General features: G+C 36.1%; 1 protein-coding gene across 1 annotated transcript; it reads left to right on the plus strand.

The window, feature by feature from the left end:
• Positions 1 to 4,963: 4,963 nt before the first annotated feature.
• On the plus strand, positions 4,964 to 20,921 carry aga (aspartylglucosaminidase). Its single transcript, XM_005800610.3, has 9 exons — positions 4,964 to 5,221; positions 8,413 to 8,566; positions 9,555 to 9,667; positions 11,194 to 11,306; positions 13,525 to 13,633; positions 14,054 to 14,129; positions 15,789 to 15,896; positions 17,836 to 17,969; positions 20,588 to 20,921. Exons 1-9 carry the CDS (start codon positions 5,113 to 5,115, stop codon positions 20,686 to 20,688), a joined length of 1,017 nt encoding a protein of 338 aa, XP_005800667.2. The 5' UTR covers positions 4,964 to 5,112; the 3' UTR covers positions 20,689 to 20,921.
• The last annotated feature ends 41 nt before the right edge of the window (positions 20,922 to 20,962 follow it).

The following is a 20,962-nucleotide window of genomic DNA, read 5'->3' on the forward strand; positions in this document are numbered from 1 at the left end:
TCTGCATAGAAGGGAAGGAAAAATAATTGTTTGGCCTCAGCTTTTTATGTATTGTAAGACAAAAACATTGATAACTAAATAGAGTGCAAGGACTTGGGAGAGCAGTACCTGTCTGTCTGTTGACGTCTAAGAAGCAGGTCTCACAGTATTCAGTTAAACTAAGTCAGTAAAAATGTCTGTTCACCATGGTACGATCAGTTTCCATGGTAACCAACTGTTGCGTACCAGCCTGTGGGTGGCGCTCTCCACTCCTTCCATTATTTCATGGGGATTTTAAATCAGGCAATCACTAGAGACCTGAACTGGATCCCCTGTTTTGTGGATTTCAGTTGTCAGCAGTAGGGATGCAAGTTATCATGAATGAGTTCATCTAAAGTTGATTGAGCTTATGCATTGACGACTAAATAGTATTCAGCTATTTTCTTAAAAATATTAGTTTTCTTTTGTATCAAGAGGGCTGACAAAAAAGCAGCACACCATTATATTTTAATTATTTATAAAGGATGGACATTATAATTTCTATCATTTCTTCCACCATCCTCCAATTATCATTAAAGACCATCGTTATTTCCCTCAAAACCCAGAATAACCCTTCTTTGCAGTGTCTCAAGTAACAACTGAAAACCTGTAAACCATATTATTTAAATACAACCATAGTATTTAAATTTGATAAGAACCTCCTGACTGTAAAGATCTAGTTGCTTATGTGTGTTCAAATACTTCCTGCTAAGTGTTGCTCCCTACAACCATTCGAGTTATTTTATTGGTCAGCTATAGCAATTTACTCAGTCAAAAGCACCCACTCTTCATCAGCTATGCTGTAATGAAATTGTAGGCTACCATTTTATTGAAAATACTAATAAGAAATGACTCTTTTGCCCTTTCAGAGCCAGAAACACGTGGCCCTGAAATGACAAATGAGTTACATCTAAATGGACATGAAAAGAATGTTTTATCAATCCCAGATGGGAAATGATTTTTCCTCTGATGTTAACAGAATGTGGTATTTACTAATTTATGAAAGAAAAAGCAAACAATCAGAGCATATGGAAAAGCATGTCATTGGTTTTATCTAGAGTTATAGCAGCAGATATAGTCGCTGTAAAGCGTTGTATCAGTGGGCAGGAATGACCTTTTGTACTTTGGATCTTGTTGCAGAAAAAAGGCTCACAGTGAAGCCACTTCATTGTTTAATCAGTATGCTTTAGAGGGTGTGTACTGCAGTGTATCAAGCTGAACATCTGCAACTATTTTTTCTCAAAGCTGTAAGGCCTCAAACACCGTCTCCAACACGTCATTTCTCTCAGTTTAAGTTTCTTCTTGTCTCAAGCTTTGATGTTATAGCACCAATATATGACTGAAAGGACAAATACACCATCTATCACAAGCTGAGATGTGAAATCTCCTCTTCTTTTCTGTAGAAAGCATAGTTATTCCTTTCCAGACCTTTCCTGCTGGGGTTAACAATCATGAAGGTGTGCTGGTCTGCTTTATGTGAGGAAGTAACACTGCACATCATCTTGAAAAACATCCCTATGGCAACATGTGGTGGTATAAGCATCATGCTTTGGGGGACTTTTAATCAGCAGTGACACAGAAGCTGGTCAGAGTTAATAGGAAGGAGAGTGAAGCTAAATTTAGGGAAATAATGGATGAAAACCTTTTAGAGGGTCTGAGGTTTATCTTCCAGAAGGACAACAACCCCAAACATTCAGTCAGAACTACAGTCAAGTTATTTAAATGAATTAAATTGGTCTAGTCAAAGTCTCCAGACCTGAATCCAACACAGAACCTGTGGCAAAACTTAAAAATAGAAGAGGACAGACCTTCTTGGTATATTACAACTGAGCTTTAAAAATTTCAAAACGCAAAAAATGTTAACAGTTTCACTTTCTAGATGAGCAAAGCTGCTAAGGACATACAAAACGAGACTTGTAGATGAAATTGCAGTAAAATTGGTTTCACAAAGAACAAGCAAGGTTTGATTTGCAAAATCATTTTCCTTTGACTTAAAAAACACCAGATAAAATGTATTGAAAAAGCCATGAATACACCTGCAAAACACTGTGATCTTTGCAGATAAAGTCCAATCTCTTTTCACTATCTAGATTATTTACACACTGGTCACAAGTATTTTTGCAGAAATTAAAGCTCTTATTTGTGCTGATGACAGAACTAAGAGTTCACCTGAAAGTTTGAGTTGTAGAGGGTAAAGAGAAGTGCTGAGTTTCAGGTTCCCTGCGGTGCAGCCGTTCTGCCAACCACCTCCTCAAACACAACTCTTCTTTCTTACGAACTGTGATCTGTCTGTCAGTTAGTCAATAATCCAAGCAGTTGTGGGGGCAACTACCTTTATTTTCTGGAGTTTCTCACATAGTGGTAGTGAACGCTGAATTGTGTTAAAAGCACTGGGGAAATCAAAAAAACATTATCCTCTCAGTGTTGCATGCTTTGTCCAGAGGGTAGTGTGCTCACTGAAGAAGGCAGAGAAGTGCTCATACTGACGCTCAGTAAAGAAAACAAAGCCAAGCAAAATAATATAGAATAATATAAAATAGCTGGGATCATAACACTGCTTCCATGAGTTTGGTGACTGGCAGTACCCATCGTGATGCAGCAGAGAACATCTGGACTCATCAGACCAAATGACCCAGTGCACTTCTTCAGAGTCCAGTCATTAAGCTGTCTAGGCTGCCTTTTTAACCTTTACTACGAACAAAGACAATCTCCCAGAACCCCAAATTACTGCTGATTTTCCTTTATTCGTTTAAGTGTTTGCCAATGATGGTAATTCTAAAGTTTCTTTCACTTTTTCCCACTTGAATATTATGTTTTATCAATCTCCTTTAAGGTTTCAGTAATGCACTGCAGCCTTGAACCAACTGTTAGTGTTTTTGGTAACATCCTGAAATGTTTTTCCTTTTTTTTTCTTAGAAGACCAGAAAAGTAAAATATAATTCTGAATCAGAATGGCATTGATCTATAATTTACTCTGCTGTCTTATTATTTCCATCAATAGATCCATTATGGGATGCAGAATTCACTAAAAACATTCATGGATTGTAATGTAGGATACAGCAAAATTAGTTACCAACCTTACATTTTACACAAGAACAAATTAGGACAATTGAAAATAACAAACAAATTCTAGGTAAATGAAAGGAGTCTATGCATTTTGGGTTGTGTACTTTAAAAAACGATTAGGTAACGACAAAGCTCCAGACAGACCACATTTCATGGTGAATCAAAACTTCAGACGTTTTGTTTAGATCAATCAAATGGTAAAAGTATCAGAAACATCAAATCACAACAAATATAACTTCAAGGCATTTTACAAACAAGTCATTTACATATAATGGAAAGTTTTTTATGTCGTAAATTCAGTTCAAGTTAAGTCTATTCATTCCAGTTTCATGCAGCACAATACAGCACAATCAGTCAGTAGAGAAATTGGTCAGTTACTTAGTACTTGAATTGCGTTTTCGCTAAATACCTTATCATTCTTACTTGATTAAAAAGATGTCACAGTTTTTGGTTGCTCCACTGCATGTGAGCCCCAAAATAAGTTACATTAGAACTGCAGGTCAATTTCATGAGGTCAGAGTGAGTGTGAGACAAAGCAGTTTGTTTTTCAGATGCTCTGGTTCAGCATTAATACTTAATTAAACAGAGAGTAATAATTAGTACTACTTATGTGTGGAAGTATGCAACAATTTGTTGTGTAAAATAATAAGTTTCTGAATTTTGTTACAACCTAAAACCGCACAATGTTTTTGTAGATTTTTCTGCAAAAATATGATCCCATAAAATGATGCACTTCCAAAAGAGGTGGTGCAGATTTAGGCAGGCACTTTATCAACTATGAAACGATCCTAAGGACAACCGTAAGAAATGATATACATTCATAATACAAACAACCTGAAAATGATTCAAGCTACAAACAGAGCAGTAAAAAAAAAATCATAAAATGATGTGAGCAATAGCCAACAAGGGCTGCTTACTCAGCTTGCTGACATTTGCCAAGCACAAACAAACCATCCAACATCTACAAAAGCACATGCAGCAAATACTTACCTTGGTTTCCTTCCGTCTCCAATGTAAATTAAACCCTTGAGAGGAGTCACGGAGATCCCAATCTGCCAGCAGCATAGCAAGGTTTCACTTTGCACCGTTTAAGTGGTCAGCTTGGAGCATGCTGGTGTAAATAATGAGCGTGCCCTCTGAAGCAAGTCAAAAGGATGCGCACCTATATAAAAAAGTGGATGCCATTTGTCAAGTAAGTTAATATGAGAGCAGGTCTGTGTCCAACTACAGCAACATTTTACAAATGTTAGAATAGTTGAGTTTAAGGGTCACAACATGATAGTTCTAAGAAAAAAAAAAAGATTTTTCCAGAAACACTCTTGGAAACGTTAGCAGTTCTGCTTTAAATACAACTATAGATGTACATTTTGCCTTATTTAACATCTCTCTCTGCATATATGATAAAAACTAACTAAAAACAAATATTAATAGCAAATCAGAAATATGTGTAAATTTAAGTATTTAAGTACAACAGAAAAATTACAGCAATGTCTTTGACTAATTTGGATACAGAATATTATTACAGCTTTGATCTTCCTTAAAAGCATTCCAATAATAATATAATGGTAACGTCTGCAGATGTTGGCATATTAAGTCAGGTAAGTTTATATCTAAGTATTCATTTAAACTGGTGCAGGATCAGCTTGTTGAAGGACAGTCTATGGGACAGAAATGTCCTTCTCCTTTTTAACGCACCACAGTGGAGAGATTCAGGAAATGCAGGATACAGTCTGTTTTTATAACTGTGCAACAATGCGAAAATGTTTCCTTTTTAACCCAGGCCGTCTTCTATCTAATTTGGTAAAAGTAAACTAAATGCGTGTTGAAGAAAGATGTGTAATGTCTCTTTAATGCCGACCCCGCCCACTCAGCATGTGACACAACAAGGAAGTCTAAAGTCCTGACAACTACAAGAGAAGTAGTTCTCTTTAAAGCCACTTCTCTTTGAAATCTCCTCTTTATTTTTAGTTTGCCGTCACCTGACAGCTTCATGTTTTAGTGTCTATAAGTTAACAGAACAGAGCAAAAATGCTTTTATCACTCCATTTGTTCTTTTTAATGCTGTATCTTCGGCTCGGACATACCTCATTACCGCTTGTCATCAACACATGGCCATTTAAGAGTGCAACGGCTGCAGGTAGGTCACAATCTCCTCTTGTGTGTGTTTACATGTTCACTGAACAGATTTAAAAAGGTGGGGTCCGCATCATTTATATGCCGCTGTAGGTAGCGGTGCGGCAAGTGACGTGGGTGGAGTTTAAACACAAATCCTGGTCATATAAGAATATGGTCCTCATTAGTTTCGAAACAATATGTTGGTGCATCCGCCTAATTATGAGTAGCAAATTTACTTTAAAAACTTAGTGGGATTATATTTTCTAACTGAGATTTCCTAATAAAAGAAACATGAATGTTTATGTAAAACACATTTTAATTGTTTTATATCAAACAATATAAATTTTAGTTGTAAAAATGGCGATAGAGATAAAAATGATTTATTGTTTAAAATAAGATAAAGCAATGAAACACGGATTTACCTTCTCTGATTAATTTAAGTTATAGTTATAATTGAATTTTATGCAACAATATTATTTTATAATACTATTTAAAATAAATATTCTTGCAACAATTTATCAACACTCTTCTTCCTGAGAGGACAGAAAGTGCTTGTGGAATGAATAAAATCACTCAATTTGGTGACTCATGCTGCAAATAACTCAATTTATTACATTGTAATTATTATTTGGTTTTATTAATCAGTTTTATGTGAATTACAAACATTTTCTTTTGCGTTCACGTGAGATAAACTCCTTCTTCACAGCTTGTAACTAGCCCTGCTGACGGCTGCTGGAAAAGAAGCAAATCCATTCTTTTAGTTTGTGCTCAATCATGTGACAATACGTCAATCCAAGACATTTTTTAAATGTAGAAATGTTTTTGAATTGTTTGACAGAGAATATTCTTTATGTGTTTGAGTGGAAAATGCTGCATTTTTACCTTATTCAGTTTGATTCTCCTTTAGTCTTTAAAATTCAGTTTACTCAGCAGTTGGATGTTTAGATCAGCTTGTAACCAAATTGTAATATTTACTGCTGTTGTAAAAATGTATATTGAATAATTACATTTATATTTTTTTTATTTCAAGCAACCTTCTTAATTTTCTTGTAGACTTTTGTTGCCTTACAGATATAATCTTCAACCACTGTGATATCTGACTTGCTGACAGTGATGAGATCCACCTCTGTTAATTATAATAGGTTAAAATGTCATAATGTGAGAAATTATGAACAATGACATTTCTGTAAATATTCAAAATCCCTTACTATTCATTAGCAAAAGTTATATGTTTTTTACTTACCTCTTGTGGACTAAATGATTAAAAAATCTAGGAAGTATAATGAAAGTTGCAAGCTCTGAAAATATTTGTGTTGTCACATCTTAGCTGCAAACTTATTAATACCTGAGAAATGAATCCCTTGGACTAATTTTCAACCATGAAAGCAGAAAACCGAGTGTGTGTGTGAGTGTATGTGTGGTTAAGTTCAGGCCCGGGCCGATTCATAACCGCTACTTTCACGTTTCTCTACTCACACCATTAATTTTTTTTTCTTGTATACTTGTGACTCAGCTAGAGCTTATCCGTATGAAAGACCAGCCGAGTCTTAGATGAGGGTATGAAATAGGCTGAACCCACGAGGCTTCATAGCTGCCGCCAGCAGGCCTGCCCTCACTCTGTTTGATTTCCTTCAGGGTGATACATTGGACATGTTCAAATTGAAACTGAAAATATTTCGTCGTCGCTTGTGACTTATCCATCAAGTCGATTTCCGGTGGGTGCACAGCTCAGTGCCAAAAATGATAGAAACGGTATTCAAAACATCTTAAGCATTAACTCAGGGCCGTTGATGATTTAAGTTCAGCTGAGAGTCTCGCTCTTGGATAGATGGATGCCCGTTAATACATCAGGTGTCTGTCAACTCTTTCTTTTTTTTTTCATGCAGAGGAAATGAAATTGAAAAATACACCCGGGAATATTTTGTGGGAAATATTTAACGATGCAAGCCGCAAACGTTAATTTACCCCAGCAACTGTTTTCCATTGGGGGATTACAGTAACAGGCATCAGTGGGATCATCTCCACTTCTATTCTGCTTGTTTTTGTAAAAGAGAGGAAAAAAAACATAATTTAGGTTTGGACTGAAAAGAAAATAACGCCAAACTAACCAGAGCATTTAATGGGAAGATGATGGCTGTAGCATCAGTTGGTGTGTTGATCCCTCAGGGGCTCTTAGGGGATCAGTGACCAAATGCTTTTGAGCCCCCCTGTTTAGCAGGAAGCCGTCGCATTGGTCATCTCGGAGATCATGCAAAACTGACTCGTTTTGGCTCAGCACAGATTTGTGTTTTTGCCAAATCCGCCTTCTTTTTCACCAACTTTTCCACATTTCGTCACGTTACAAAAACAAAGTTTGCTGTGCTTTGGGGGGATTTCATGTGACAGACCAACACAAGGCTGTGTAGAAATGTAAAATGGAAGAAAATTATAAATAATCTTCTTTTGTTTTTACAAATAATAGTCTAAAGTCTGGAGTTCATCTCTATTCAGCCCCCCATTGCTCTGAAACCCATAAATAAATGCCTGTGCAACCAATTCATTTATCCATTTTGTAAGGTTATAAAACAATACTTCCAGCTTTGAGCTTTTCATGAAGAACTGTGCAGTCTGCAGACAAAAAAAAGAAGAATTACCAAATGCAGTCTTGCCAAGACAAGTAGGGCAATAATCATAGAAGAAAGCAAAAGGCCCGCCGTGGCTCTGGAGGAGCTGCAGAGATCTTCCACCTCAGGTGAGCGAATCTAGTGACAGGAATCATTCGCAAAGAGGCCAGAAGAAGATGTTCTGCTCAGAGGACCCGAGAGGCAGAAAAAGGAAACCTTACACCTGCACATTACCAAAATACACCATCCCCACCACCAGACATGGAGGTGGCTGCAGCATTCTGTGGGTTCACTTTTCATTAGCAGGTACAGGAAAGCTGAACAAGCATGGGAAGTTGAAGTTTTTTCTTCTTATTATTTTCAACTTGGTGGGAAATACACTGGAGTCTGTGATTGTAAAATTATTCTAGATTCCAAAAACAACAAATATTTTCTGTTATTGACCTAAAATCAGTTACTTTCCATTGGTTTATAATATTTCATTTTATTGCTGGTTGGGTAACTTTTATCTCACACACTTTTTGACCTGCAGAGTATTATTCTCATGCTGTTTGTGGTATCTTAAACATATTTCTGACCCTGCATCCTGATTGGCTGTCTTTCTGTGTAGCATGGCATGCCCTGCAGTCCGGCGGCTCCGTGTTGGACGCCGTGGAGAAGGGCTGTGCCCGCTGTGAGATGGACCAATGTGACGGCACTGTGGGCTTTGGCGGCAGCCCTGATGAGACCGGAGAAACCACACTGGATGCCATGATCATGAATGGGTAATGGGCAGACACCCTGCTTTCACACAAAGAAAAAATTAGAATTTATAGAGTAAAATCATTTAGAAAACAGATACATTTACAAGTGAAGTCAACATTATAAGCAGGAAATGTTTTTCTTATATGGTTATTATTTATAACTAGCTACCATTTGCACACCATGTCAAGCCACTGGAAACAAAACCAGCTCAAAGCAGCTTTGTTAAGTCATAATGCTTCAATACTATCTGATGTGAGTGTGAAATATATTTAAATTGACAGAAAAAATGATGTGAAAAGATTTAAAATTAGAATGTATGTTTACATGATTCACATCTTAAAAATGCTAATCAGTCACATGCGGCTATCAACATATTCCTTTTTATTTATTTACTTATTTTACAATTTGTGCTGCTTATTTCCATGTATCTTTAACATTTCCACACTTAACTGGCTGACCTTTTCTTCAAGCCTTCTGCAGGGAAGTACTAATTAAGAGTCTCATTATGATCTGAAAGCGTTCCAGTTATTAGGTTCTTAAATACTAACATTTACAGTCTCAGAAGTTATAATGAGAAGTAAATGTCAACTTACAACAAAAGACGAGTAGCAAGCTGTTTATTCTTTCTATAGTGAATGGCCCCTGAATTTTACCCTTTTTTGTTTCTCAGTTTTGACTATGTTGTGCAGGGACATTTTCCTTTACACGATTCAATATACATGGAGAAGAAATTTAATAAACACCAGCAGACACGTTGTACATTCATAAGAGCAGGAATCCAGACAAACACCTGCCTGATGATCCAGTAGAGCAGTCAACAGATAAATACTGTATCTGTGAGAAAAAAACTATGAGCACTCTTCAGATTCAAGCTGTTTATTTTGTTAAATATGATCTTTGTAATCTTCCCCAACACTGATTTATAATGGAGATATATTACTCACAGATGGTATTTGGCTGGAGTCAACCAACAGGAATGTTTCTTGTCTGTGTGTGCTTTCTGAGTAGTAACTCGATGGAAGTGGGAGCAGTGGCAGACCTGAGAAGAATCAAAAATGCTATTGGAGTCGCCAGAGCCGTGATGGAGCGCACTGAGCATACGATGCTAGTGGGAGAGTCAGGTATGTGGGGATTGCTGTTCATACACCCTGGGTAATACAACCAGGAATAATGGACTCATTTATTTGAACAACACACAGAATGTAAATTGCATTTCTAACATAACGGCCTGTTTTAGTATAATTCTATAGAGTGTAAAAGGAACCGCTTTCAGCGTCTGAGGACGCTCGAGTCTGCATTAATGATCTCAATTAGAACCCAAACCTTTTAGACACAGCATAGGCTTTTAAATGAAATGACAATCATTAGGAGTAAGTGAAAAACACATGGGTCATATAGTCCCCTGAGCCTGAAGAGCATAATTGTGCACTAGTTGTACAAAAAAAAAAAAAACCTGTATAAGAGCGCCCTTTATGCTGTGGACGAGGAGAGAGGGACGAACAGGAACTGAAGGCTAAAACTGAAGCTTTTTACTCCAGCATGATGTACAGTTCTGTTCACAATGTTAGCAGTCAAACATCACAAATCAGCTTACAAGCAGCAGGAAAAATAAGTGCCAAACATCTCAATGTTTTTAACTGGAAATATGTTTTGAATATTTAAATTTAGATGAAATTCCAGATGTTTTTAAAAACCCAAGTAATACACACAGAGATAAAAAAATACACATGTGGAAAGTTGTGGAATGAAACTGGTGATCAATCAATCAATCAATCAATCAGTGAATCAGTGAATCAATCAATCAGTCAACTTTATCATAATAATAAAAAGCCTGAGCCCAATAACCAGCTGTCTGAAGACAGCTGGGTGACTGGAGACGGCCTGCAGGTCTCTGCAGTTACCTGAAAGCACTGCAACAATCAAAAGACAATCTGGAAAACTCCCTGCAAAATCCCACTGTTGACAAAATGACTCTGTGGAGACACTAAACATTCAGTTGGAGGTAAAACCAAGAGATCTTAAGAACCTGTGGAATGTAGTCCAGTCATTATGGGCTGTTCACCTGTTCATAGGTACCAGAAGTTGTTCGACTGCATGCAGTCCAGATACGAAGCAGTTGTCAAAAGCAGTGCTTATGTAACTAAACGTTAGTTCAGGGATTCACAGGAAAACTCAATCTCAAGCATTTTTCAGGTTATACAGGAAGTGTTTGAGTTTGCAAAGAAAATTGCAGATGAATTTTTTTAAACAACCTATAATTCCTTTTCCTATAGAACATTTTTCTTCATGTTTTTTTTGTAACAGAACGAACTTTGTTCTCAACGTCTGTACAGCTTTATATGGAGCTTTACTCACTATAATTATGAACATGATTATATCCGGGAGATTTAATAATAATCTGTTGTATGTCATGATGATATCCTTCTGATGACCAATTCATCATAGTTGCTACGCCATTCCTCCCAAAGCTGAATGATGAAAACCTTTCAAAGCGGCAGCTCTTTTTAAACCAGATAAACCGATGCTGAAATGAACTAAAATTGCTTTCAGTCTCTTCTTTGTCTGTGAATCTTTTTTAAGTCCTAACCGGAGGTCAAAGTGGTCTCCTATGTGCAACTTGACCCAAGTGTTTCCTCTCTCTTCTTAGCCTCTGTGTTTGCTGAAAACATGGGCTTTGCTGCAGAAGACCTGACTACCAACGAATCTTTGAATGTTTTCTCACAGTGGCTGAAGGGCAACTGCCAACCTAATTATCGAAAGGTAAGTGCATGTGTGTGAGGCTGTTTCTTTCCTCGCTTGTGTCTGCCACGGGCGCACTGCTTCCAAAAGATTGATTTCAAAAGGGAAAATTGACAGGCATACTAAAGTACCTCAGAAAAAAAGTCAGCTTTTGTGGTAAAGGTGATGCCCTACAGCAACGAGCTGTTGCTTCTCTTCAAAAGACTCCTCTTCATTTCCACAACAATGTCACAACATCTATAGAATCAGGGAGGCGTTATGTATCCAGAGATCATCTACTGTTCCATTGATCAAATTCTTTCTATTCATACTTTTAGGAGCAGAACTTATGGCTCTGAAGTTCCTGGAGCTATTATTGGAAATATCTGCAGTGCAGAAAACCTCAGACTGAGTGGATAGGAATGTTGGAAGTTTGTGTAAAATGTAACTAATAAATCAATTACTCTAAAATGATTCGTCTTTATATCTATGATTAAATTAGAAGACCTAAATGCAGAAGAAGACTTTCCAGCAGACCAACCACCCTAAACATACAGCCAAAGATACAATGGAGAAGGACTTTCATATGTTAGAATGGCCTAGTCAAAGTCCTGATCTAAAGCAATCTGAAAATCTATGGAATTTGAGCAAAAACCTCAGTTTTTAAAGCAACATGATTTATTCAACTTAAGCCTTACCCATATCTGATACCTTCTGAGGCCGACTGAATGCTTTATGTCAGGAATCTTCAGTATAAAAGATGTATATAGGAGGAGGAGGAGATGTATGATATTTAAAAAAAAATATGGATCAATATGGCAAATCCAAACAGGGAATACATCCTAAAGAAGAGGAGCAGTAAAGATTGTGGAGTAGGAAAAGACTATCTGTCAGGTTTAAAGTCTTCACTTGTTACATTGTGTTTTTTTTTAATAAAACTGAAAACAGCTTTCCTGAAAATGGACTCAAAGAAGAAAGAGGAGACACTGAAGCTTTTGATTCTTTTTAAAAACTTCTGCTGTCGTCTGATTTATGCTTCTGATGAATTATTTGTACAGCTGTTGAAAATATCATTGTTACATTGTAAACTAAAAGTTTAGTTTGTTTTCTTGGTTTGTTTTGCGAATCAGTTAAGATGGGCAGTTTTTGAGCTGAACCCAGAGAGACGGATGTTCTGAGTTCATCATAACTCTGATTGTCAGTTTGATTTTCAGGTGGAAATGTCACTTTCACAATTCTGTCATTCCTAAACCACATTCTGAGCAACAATAAACCAATTAAGTACAGATTACAGATTGGGTTCAGATTATCTCCTTCCAGTCTGACTGAACTGAAGTTATTTGGAAAAAGAAGATGTCTGTACAGCAGCACCTAAAAGACTGCAGCTGGAATTGCAGCCAAATGTGGTTGAATAGAAAAGCAAACCACACATTCTTAAAACATTTTTGGTGGTAAATGTAAGACAAAATCAATTTGCGGTACTAGAATACAATAGAAAATGATGATTAAAAAAATTCACAAGATGCGCATGTATATTTGTGCATAGAAAAACAACAGACTATTTACAAGAAGTGAAAAACTGCCAATATCCACAGGGATGTTTGAGTTTGTTGGGATCAATGATGGATATAAAGTCTAATAGCTGGAATGAAACATCTGTGAAAACACTCTTTGTGCAGATAGGATGCACTGAAGGAGGTCTTCAGTTACAACTTCATACACAAGGTGGTAGACATTATCCAACAGAGATACTAGAAAACTAATATTATAATATTATATTACAATATAACATGATAATTCTTAGTTTGACCTTTTTAGAAGGAAGTTTAACAAAACTTGTTTTTCATTGATATTAAAAGTGGACGTTCTTTAGTTTTTATCAGAATAAAACTTCTACTTTAACTGGGTAGAAAATCTGATCACACTACTCTGCAGCTTAAACTGAGATGCTCAAACCACTCCAAGTTCTCAGGTAATCACACCTGAAATGATGCCTAAAGCCACTTTGAATGAACATGGAGGTACCTGTACATGGAGTACTTATGTCTTTTTTCTTTTAGTTGTCAGGTTTTATACCTGACAGCTAAAATTACATTTTAGCTGCGAAACAATTTCCACTGAAAATCTGCTGATTTTTTTATTTATGTTTTTTAAACTGCTTAAAATTTGGGGTACTTAGGTTGTGTTTTGCTGCGGTGAATCAGTCCCAGGACGAAAAACGTGATGGAAGAAATGATCTCTGCTCATCATCTGTCAACAGAACGTCAGTCCAGATCCGTCAACGTCTTGTGGACCCTATGGACCAAAGGCAGCGCAAACACAGTGTAATGGAGAGCGGCAGGTTAATATACACTCCCATGACACCATAGGTAGGTGTTGCTGAGCCCCGGACTCAGCTTTCTACTTCCTACGGTTGAATACTTGTGTTCTGTATCGGTTCAGATATGAAGGAATGCTCATTATCCTTTTTCCTCTAAGTATGTATTCAGGGAACCACTACTGAGCCCACAGAATCTGTTTCAGTACCAGTTCATAATAAAACTTTATATTAATTTAACTACAAGTTTATTATGTGCTACAAGTCTATGACTTGTTGCAATCTGCTGGGTTTCTTTAGACGTAAACTTTTGAATAATAGCTAATTTGAATAATAAACTAAGCTTCATGCACTGTTTGATTATCAGTTGGAATGTATGTGTGATTGAATTGAAATGACTTTATGCTGTGAATTGGTTCTTTACAAATAAACTGAATTGACTTATCTTGCTTTTTTTTTTTCTTTGCACCAGGGATGATTGCCATGGATACAGATGGTCACATGGCTGCTGGAACATCAACTAATGGACTATCACACAAGGTTCCAGGGTGTGTAGATTTTATTTTACTGATGTTCTAAAATTTCAATGTTCTGAGAATATTTTCTTCCATTTGGGCTGATTTTTCCTTTATAATCTCTTCAATAGACACAGACTCACACTAAACCTAATAGAGACTACCGATCTTTAAACCTCTCTTGGCCTTCCTGTAGAATCATTATAAACTTTCTTACAACATTGATCTGAAATGGATAATGCTTCTCGGGGTGACAGAGTGTTTTTTTGGCAATTGATCATGTCTCAGGAATGTTTATGAATTGGATTCCGAGTTTCGCCTAATAGTTGCTTGGAGATGACCATGTTGGTGAAGAAAAATACTTTCCTGCGTGTCAAAGAGAGTCTGGCTCCTCTCACGCTAAATACTGAGAAATGTGTGTTTGCCCGGCTCTGTATTTATTTGCAGGGAGCTGCTGTGAGAATTTTAAAATCATGCCTGTAGACTTTTACTGTCTGACTACTGCTCAGTTTTTGAACAGGAAAAATGAAGCAAGTTTGAATTTTGAGCTCGAAGATATTATGAACAAACAAAAGCAAATTCATCACTCAGTGCTTGGCAATAAACACAATCAGCTCTGTTTACATTGTCAACAGGTGCTGAAATTTTAATAAGTGACAAAATTTCAGAAAACATTCCTTCAAAGAGCTTCAATAAGTGCAATGGATGTTCTTAGTGTAATGTAGAGGTGGGTGATATGGACTAATAATTTTATGACAATATTTAGACTTTTGTTCTCAGATTTTCATGATGTATTATGGAAATCTGAAATCATTTGACTTAATCCTCCTCTGTATAGCTGTGATTTCAATAGAAGTGACGATAAAAAACAGTTTATTAATTAGAATTTTTTAAGGTAACCGTATATAAACTCAGTCTCATTTTGGATATTTCAGTGGCTGAACTTCAGACACAAACACTTCACATGATTACTTAATTCTGAATGTTTCTCAAACCCTTCAAGGCCCATGTTTATATTTACCATTCGTGCAACTTATGTCAATATCCAACCTTTTATGTGCATTGAAGCTAAAAAAATAGTTTGAAGGATTCTGCATAAACTTCAAGTGCTGGCAACCTTCTGGAAACGAGTGAAGTTGTTTTTTTAAAGCCATGTTTGGTTCATTTCCTCTGATCTGCTATAAAAACATGCTGCTGGAACACCACTTTGGAGAAGTGATAACAGGCTGTAATTTTGAATGTAAAATCCTCCTTCAAAGGCATTTTCCCTTCAATTACAAACTAATAAAAATATAGTTAACATTATATTTAATCTTCGCAGTGGACTGCATAAATCAAGCATGAAATATTTACTTAGAACTTGAGTTTTCATATTGGTAGATGAGTCTTTAACAATCTGACAAAATTAATAGAAACAAGCTGCTTCTCAGTATGAAATGAACAAATACTTGTTTGCATCAGGTATAAAAGCTTTATGATGGTGTGGACACAGGATAATATCTACTTAAAAGCTAACTCAGAAATACTTTAACTGTTTAATAAGCTCAAGTGTTTATTTCTGAAAATGTTAAGTTCTGGGAACAAATAAATGTTGGATTCTAACAAGTGAGAAATAAACACCCAGTTTTGTGTGTATTTTGTTGTGTAGGACTTGTTAATGTTTAGATGTTGTTACTGTCTGGTGTGCTGCAGCCGCGTTGGGGACTCCCCCATCATCGGAGCAGGAGCCTACGCAGACAGCTCAGCTGGTGCTGCCGCCGCCACTGGAGACGGAGACATCATGATGCGTTTCCTGCCCAGGTGATTTTTTTTCTGTTTCCCAGTGATAAAACGTGAGGACGGCATCACAGACACGGTCAGGGCTGTGCAAACTTGATCAGACCTCTTCTTGTTTTCCACCTCTGAATTCAGCCCTGAGTCGATACTTGAGGACCCTTATGGGGTATGTCTGTCTGCTTTGCACATGTTCCCAGATGGTTTCTTTTATGGACTTTGACTGGGCCATTCTAACACAAAAGCATGCCTTGATCTGAACCTCTCAGCTCATGTTAAACCTTGAATATCCATCACAGTTTTAAGTCCTTTTAGCCTCATGCGTATGAATACCTTTGCCAGTCACTTATCAATGTGTATAATAGTTGACTTGAAAGTCCAAAGTCTTTTAATGTAGGGAAGAAGGTAGCGTATAAAAATAGTTTGTTTGCTGTGTATTCAGCTGTGTGTATTTAAATTTACACACAGCTGATCTGTCTTGATCATGATGGCTGGATCCATCTCATGGTTCTGAAGTTTGATTTTTATTCTTCAACCGTTAAAAACACAACTGTAATATAGTTTTCTGTTTGCTTCACCTCAGCAGCAAAAAATGCTCAAAAAATATCAACATTGGTGATGTGTTGGTTTTAAACCCTCAGCTGCTAGTGTCACCCCTCAAACACCAGTCACATAAATAGTATGAGAAGAAAAAAGAGAGGCTACGTTGCCCCAAAACTGTCACCAGCACATTTCTGAACAGAAGTGAGATTTTACCTTTTTTATTTCTTTATGCGATAGCTTTTATTTATGTCAGCCCAGTTTGGTGAACACATCTGAGGGTTGTCTGTTTAAATGATTGTTGTGTTTTTTTTTCATCTACCTTCTGGAATATCTGCTTATTAACGACTGAGATGTGTTTTTGTAAGCCCACATTTCTCCTCCTAATGGTGTGATTGGAGGCCAACCTGCTAACCATTATCCATATTTTTATAACAGTCTCTGATGTGTATACTGAGGAGAAACAGCCTCTAGTTTTAGACTTTAATAACATAATGCACTGTTTTAAAAGAAGAAAAGCCTGGTTTCCTGGTATCTAACATGTAACAAACGACATATTGATGTATGTTCAGAAGGATTCACAGGGGAGCAGGATTTATAAATAGTACTTTGAAAAAGCCTTGGTTTTTCACTTTAATATTTTCAGCTCAGACAAATTCAAAGGCAAAAATAACTGGACCAAACTTATTTTTAACATTATCTTATTAAAAAGAAGAAAACTATCCAAACCAATCATGTGAAAAAGTAATTGCTCCCCTGTCTTTTCCAACTCTGGAGGAATTCTGGCCAACACTGTTTGCAGAAAACTTCAATCACATTGGAGAAATTTTAAAATGATTGACATATTTACAGTTGTTCTACATGATCTCAATTGAATTTAAGCCTAGACTTAGACTAGGCCACTTCCAAACCTTCCTTTTTTTCTGCTCCTCTAAGATGTGAATTTTCTGGAGAGCAATTTCTATTTTCAGTTATGGCCAGGTTAGTTTAGTATTTTTTTTTCATTTGATTAATAAAATAATCTTTTAAAAACTGTTTCATATTGGATTTTCTTTGTTTTATACCAATACTTTCATCTGAAACATTTAAACGTGACAAAAACAGAAGTAATGCAATGTGTAAGGGGACATTGTAGGTGTACCATCAGTGGTATTTTTTACTGGAAATGTCTGATGTAATGAAATGAAACTCTTATCACTTTGACCTCAGGCTAACAGGGTTAACAACATCGGTATTTAACTGTCCAGCAAACATAACTTAAAAGCAGAGGAAACTCACTGATTCACTGTTTCTTGATGTTTATTTTCTGTGCTCATTTCCAGACCACATTATTATTCTGAAGGCATCGTTAGCATGATCCTGGTCTGTGACCCTCTGCAGCCTTGTTAGCTTTGCTCATGTCTTCTCCATGTCATGCTGCCAACAGCTACTTGGCTGTGGAGCTGATGAGGAACGGGGCCGATCCCTCAGCAGCCTGCAAGTCGGCCATCTCCAGAATCAAGAGGCATTATTCAGACTTCTTTGGAGCCATAATCTGCGCTAACACAACAGGCCATTATGGTGAGTGTATGGGTTCACAAATGGACTCTTTTTCCAAAGGTAATGACGCATACCCGCTGGGATGAAGGGGGAAAAAAAACCTAAACATAATGGATTGATTTTCACCTAATAGTGTTATGATGTTAATATACAACTTTTTTCACAAGACAATCCTGCATAAATGAAGCCTATAAAGTTCCTTCCCAGGCTTGGATATTGACATCTTCTCCATTTATTTTTAGTCCAGAGCCAGAACATTTTTAAAGGAATAGCAGCCTGACACAAACATTGCTCTTTTTTCTGCAGTTTAATTTATGAAAATGTACCCCCTGCCAACAAAAAAAAAAAAAAACACTTGACAGCAGACAGATATGCGTCTTTGTTTGACAGGAATGTTTGATCCAGTGACATGCAGTGAGGTTCATGATCTGATTCCTCTAAAATCAGACATACAGATTAAATAAAACCCAAAACTGAAGCTTACATTCCAAATTTGACCTCAGTTGAAACATTTAGTTATGCTTTCATTAATTCCATATTGTTTAACAATATGATAGCTTAAAGTCTATGTAAGCTCAAAATTTACATATTTTTTCCTTGATCTCCCCTTTTTAAAAAAATAAATAAAAATTCAAAATCATGTATGAACTCATCTTTATTTGTATATAAGGGCCATGCGTCTGTAGGAAAATCTTCCTTGCTTGCCCTCAGTTTTCAAATACAGTATTTTTCTGATTGTTCTCAGTTCTTTCAATGCCTAAAAGAAAAGCGATTGCTGCCCATTTTGCCTTTGGAGCTCAACACTGCCCCCTATCAGCGCTGCTTTCTGCCTCACCCTAAGAATTTTCACAGCATATTTGTGGCTGATTAGAAAAATTCAATGTCACATTTATAAAATATATTCAGCAGATTGTGGAACTTCAGGTACATTTTGAATGAAACATGCTAAGTGATATAAGATGTGCCAACTGCCTGCTTCATTGACCATAACATTTTTTAAATTATACAGAAAACTGATTTACAGGACAGTGAAGTGGCAAACTGATTTTCCACTTATACTTGCCTCCTCTGACTTTACATTACTGTTTTTAACACATTTCCCAAACTGCAGTGCAAGCTCCAGGCACAGATGATAAAAACAGGTTATGTGAACAAAATTGGTAATTCTGTGTGGTTTTGCTTGATGTTATACATGAAGGTAAACACCAGAATAGCTGTGTAAATGAGAATACATCTAACTCTAGACTGCAACATGTTATTGTGAATAAAAGCTTAAAAGTTTTTGATGAATCTCAAAGCTGGGCTGAGAATGAGATCCCCCCCCAAAAAACTATTCAACAATCATCATCTAAACATTTTGGTGTACAGAAGGAAAAGTGACTCCTGGTGACAAGTGGGGATTTGTCATATTGTGAAAAAAAAAATAAAAAACTTTTTTAAAATCTATTTCAACTCACAACTTCTTGTGAGTTTAAATAGAATTTTAAATGTGAATACTCCAAAAACCATCTGAATTGTTATTTTACCATTTTCTTCATTGTTTGTCATAAAAACATTAATACATTAACAAATATTATTAAATGTAGTTAGTGAAGCCTGTTTCAACTGAGTGTTATTTAAGATAAATATCTGTTTGTAGAGTTATAATTACTGCAGTTACCTCAAGAAAAAAAAATTATGCAAAGAAGTAATTAATACTTTATTAATTATTATTACAACAGTACTACAAAATAGTGTGACCAGATTTTAATTACATATGACTCACTCCTTTTCCCAATTAGGCGCCTTTGTCTGCAAAGGAAAGAACTGATTCATATTTATTCTACAGATTTTGTTTGTCATTGTTTTTATTTGAAACAAAGAAAAAAATAATACAGAATAACAGAATACCAAACCTAAATTTCAACAACTCAGTTCTGAAAACAAAACAAATGTCCTTGCATATTAATATATATTTAAAAAAAACTAAACTTTTTTCCATTTCTGATTCTGATGAGAACATTAAACAGATCTCAAGATATTAAAACCGTTTTCCCACCTGAATCTGAATCCATATTTTCCAAAGACATTAATGTGAATACAGCAGCAAAACATTGCATTAGAAGCAGTGTTCACATTATGTGCTTAGGATTATAATGGTACAACTGATGAGTGAATTTTCTATTTGATGTTTTAGAAAAATACTTCTTTTTTTTTTAAACATTGGTCCTGCATTAGTTACATCGATTCATGTTTTCTCCAAAGGTTACTGGACCTGAGACCCACATCAAAGTATCTTTTGCTTTTAGGTTTGTCACCCATTGTTCCTCCAAGAACTCCCCCAAATCTGTCCAGCCCTCGAAATTTAGTTCTCATGGCAACGGTGGCAAACTTTGAAACCCACACATCTTTTGGCTTTACCTCTTTAATGCAGGTCTTGACCCTCTTTCAGCTTCAAATAACACATTTTCTCTGATATTTACAGTATATACACAATAATAGGAAAGAAGCAGCAGGATTAATAAGTATCTGAAACGCAGGTAGAGAAAGGTCTCAACATGCATTAAACAGGAAAAAATAAATAAAATCACATTGTTTGAGTCATAATGAGGAAGAAGTTTAAGTATTTTTGTCTAACAGGTGTGTTTATGTTTTCTCAGGTGCAGCGTGTAATAAGGTCCCCAGCCTCACAGAGTTCCACTACATGGTGGCCGACTCCGAGTCAGACACAGCAGTCCTAAAATCTGTGCCTTGCTTTTAAACAAACTCAGTCAGATTATCTCTGGATTGCAAGGTGAAATTTTATTCTGATGATTTAATTTAATAAAACAAGTATAAAAACACAATAATAAAAAAAATTACTAAATAAATGGAGATATATTATTTTTATTGAGTCATAATCTGAGGAAGGATCACAATCCAGGTGTCATCAAAAATTTTATTAATTTCAAATTCACACCACAAATAAACTAATTATTATAGATTCATTCAAAATGTTTCAACTTGTTTTTTATATGTATGAATATTTCAGTATT

This window comes from Xiphophorus maculatus, chromosome 23 (assembly GCF_002775205.1).
Source record: "Xiphophorus maculatus strain JP 163 A chromosome 23, X_maculatus-5.0-male, whole genome shotgun sequence".
Taxonomy (NCBI): domain Eukaryota; kingdom Metazoa; phylum Chordata; class Actinopteri; order Cyprinodontiformes; family Poeciliidae; genus Xiphophorus; species Xiphophorus maculatus.

What these genes read in the sequence shown, in the direction of transcription:
- aga (XM_005800610.3), top strand. Translation starts at nt 5,113, where the DNA reads ATGCTTTTATCACTCCATTTGTTCTTTTTAATGCTGTATCTTCGGCTC. An exon ending in GATGCCATGATCATGAATGG is followed by an intron (nt 8,567 to 9,554) that starts GTAATGGGCAGA and finishes CTTTCTGAGTAG; the next exon opens with TAACTCGATGGAAGTGGGAG. An exon ending in ACACTCCCATGACACCATAG is followed by an intron (nt 13,634 to 14,053) that starts GTAGGTGTTGCT and finishes TCTTTGCACCAG; the next exon opens with GGATGATTGCCATGGATACA.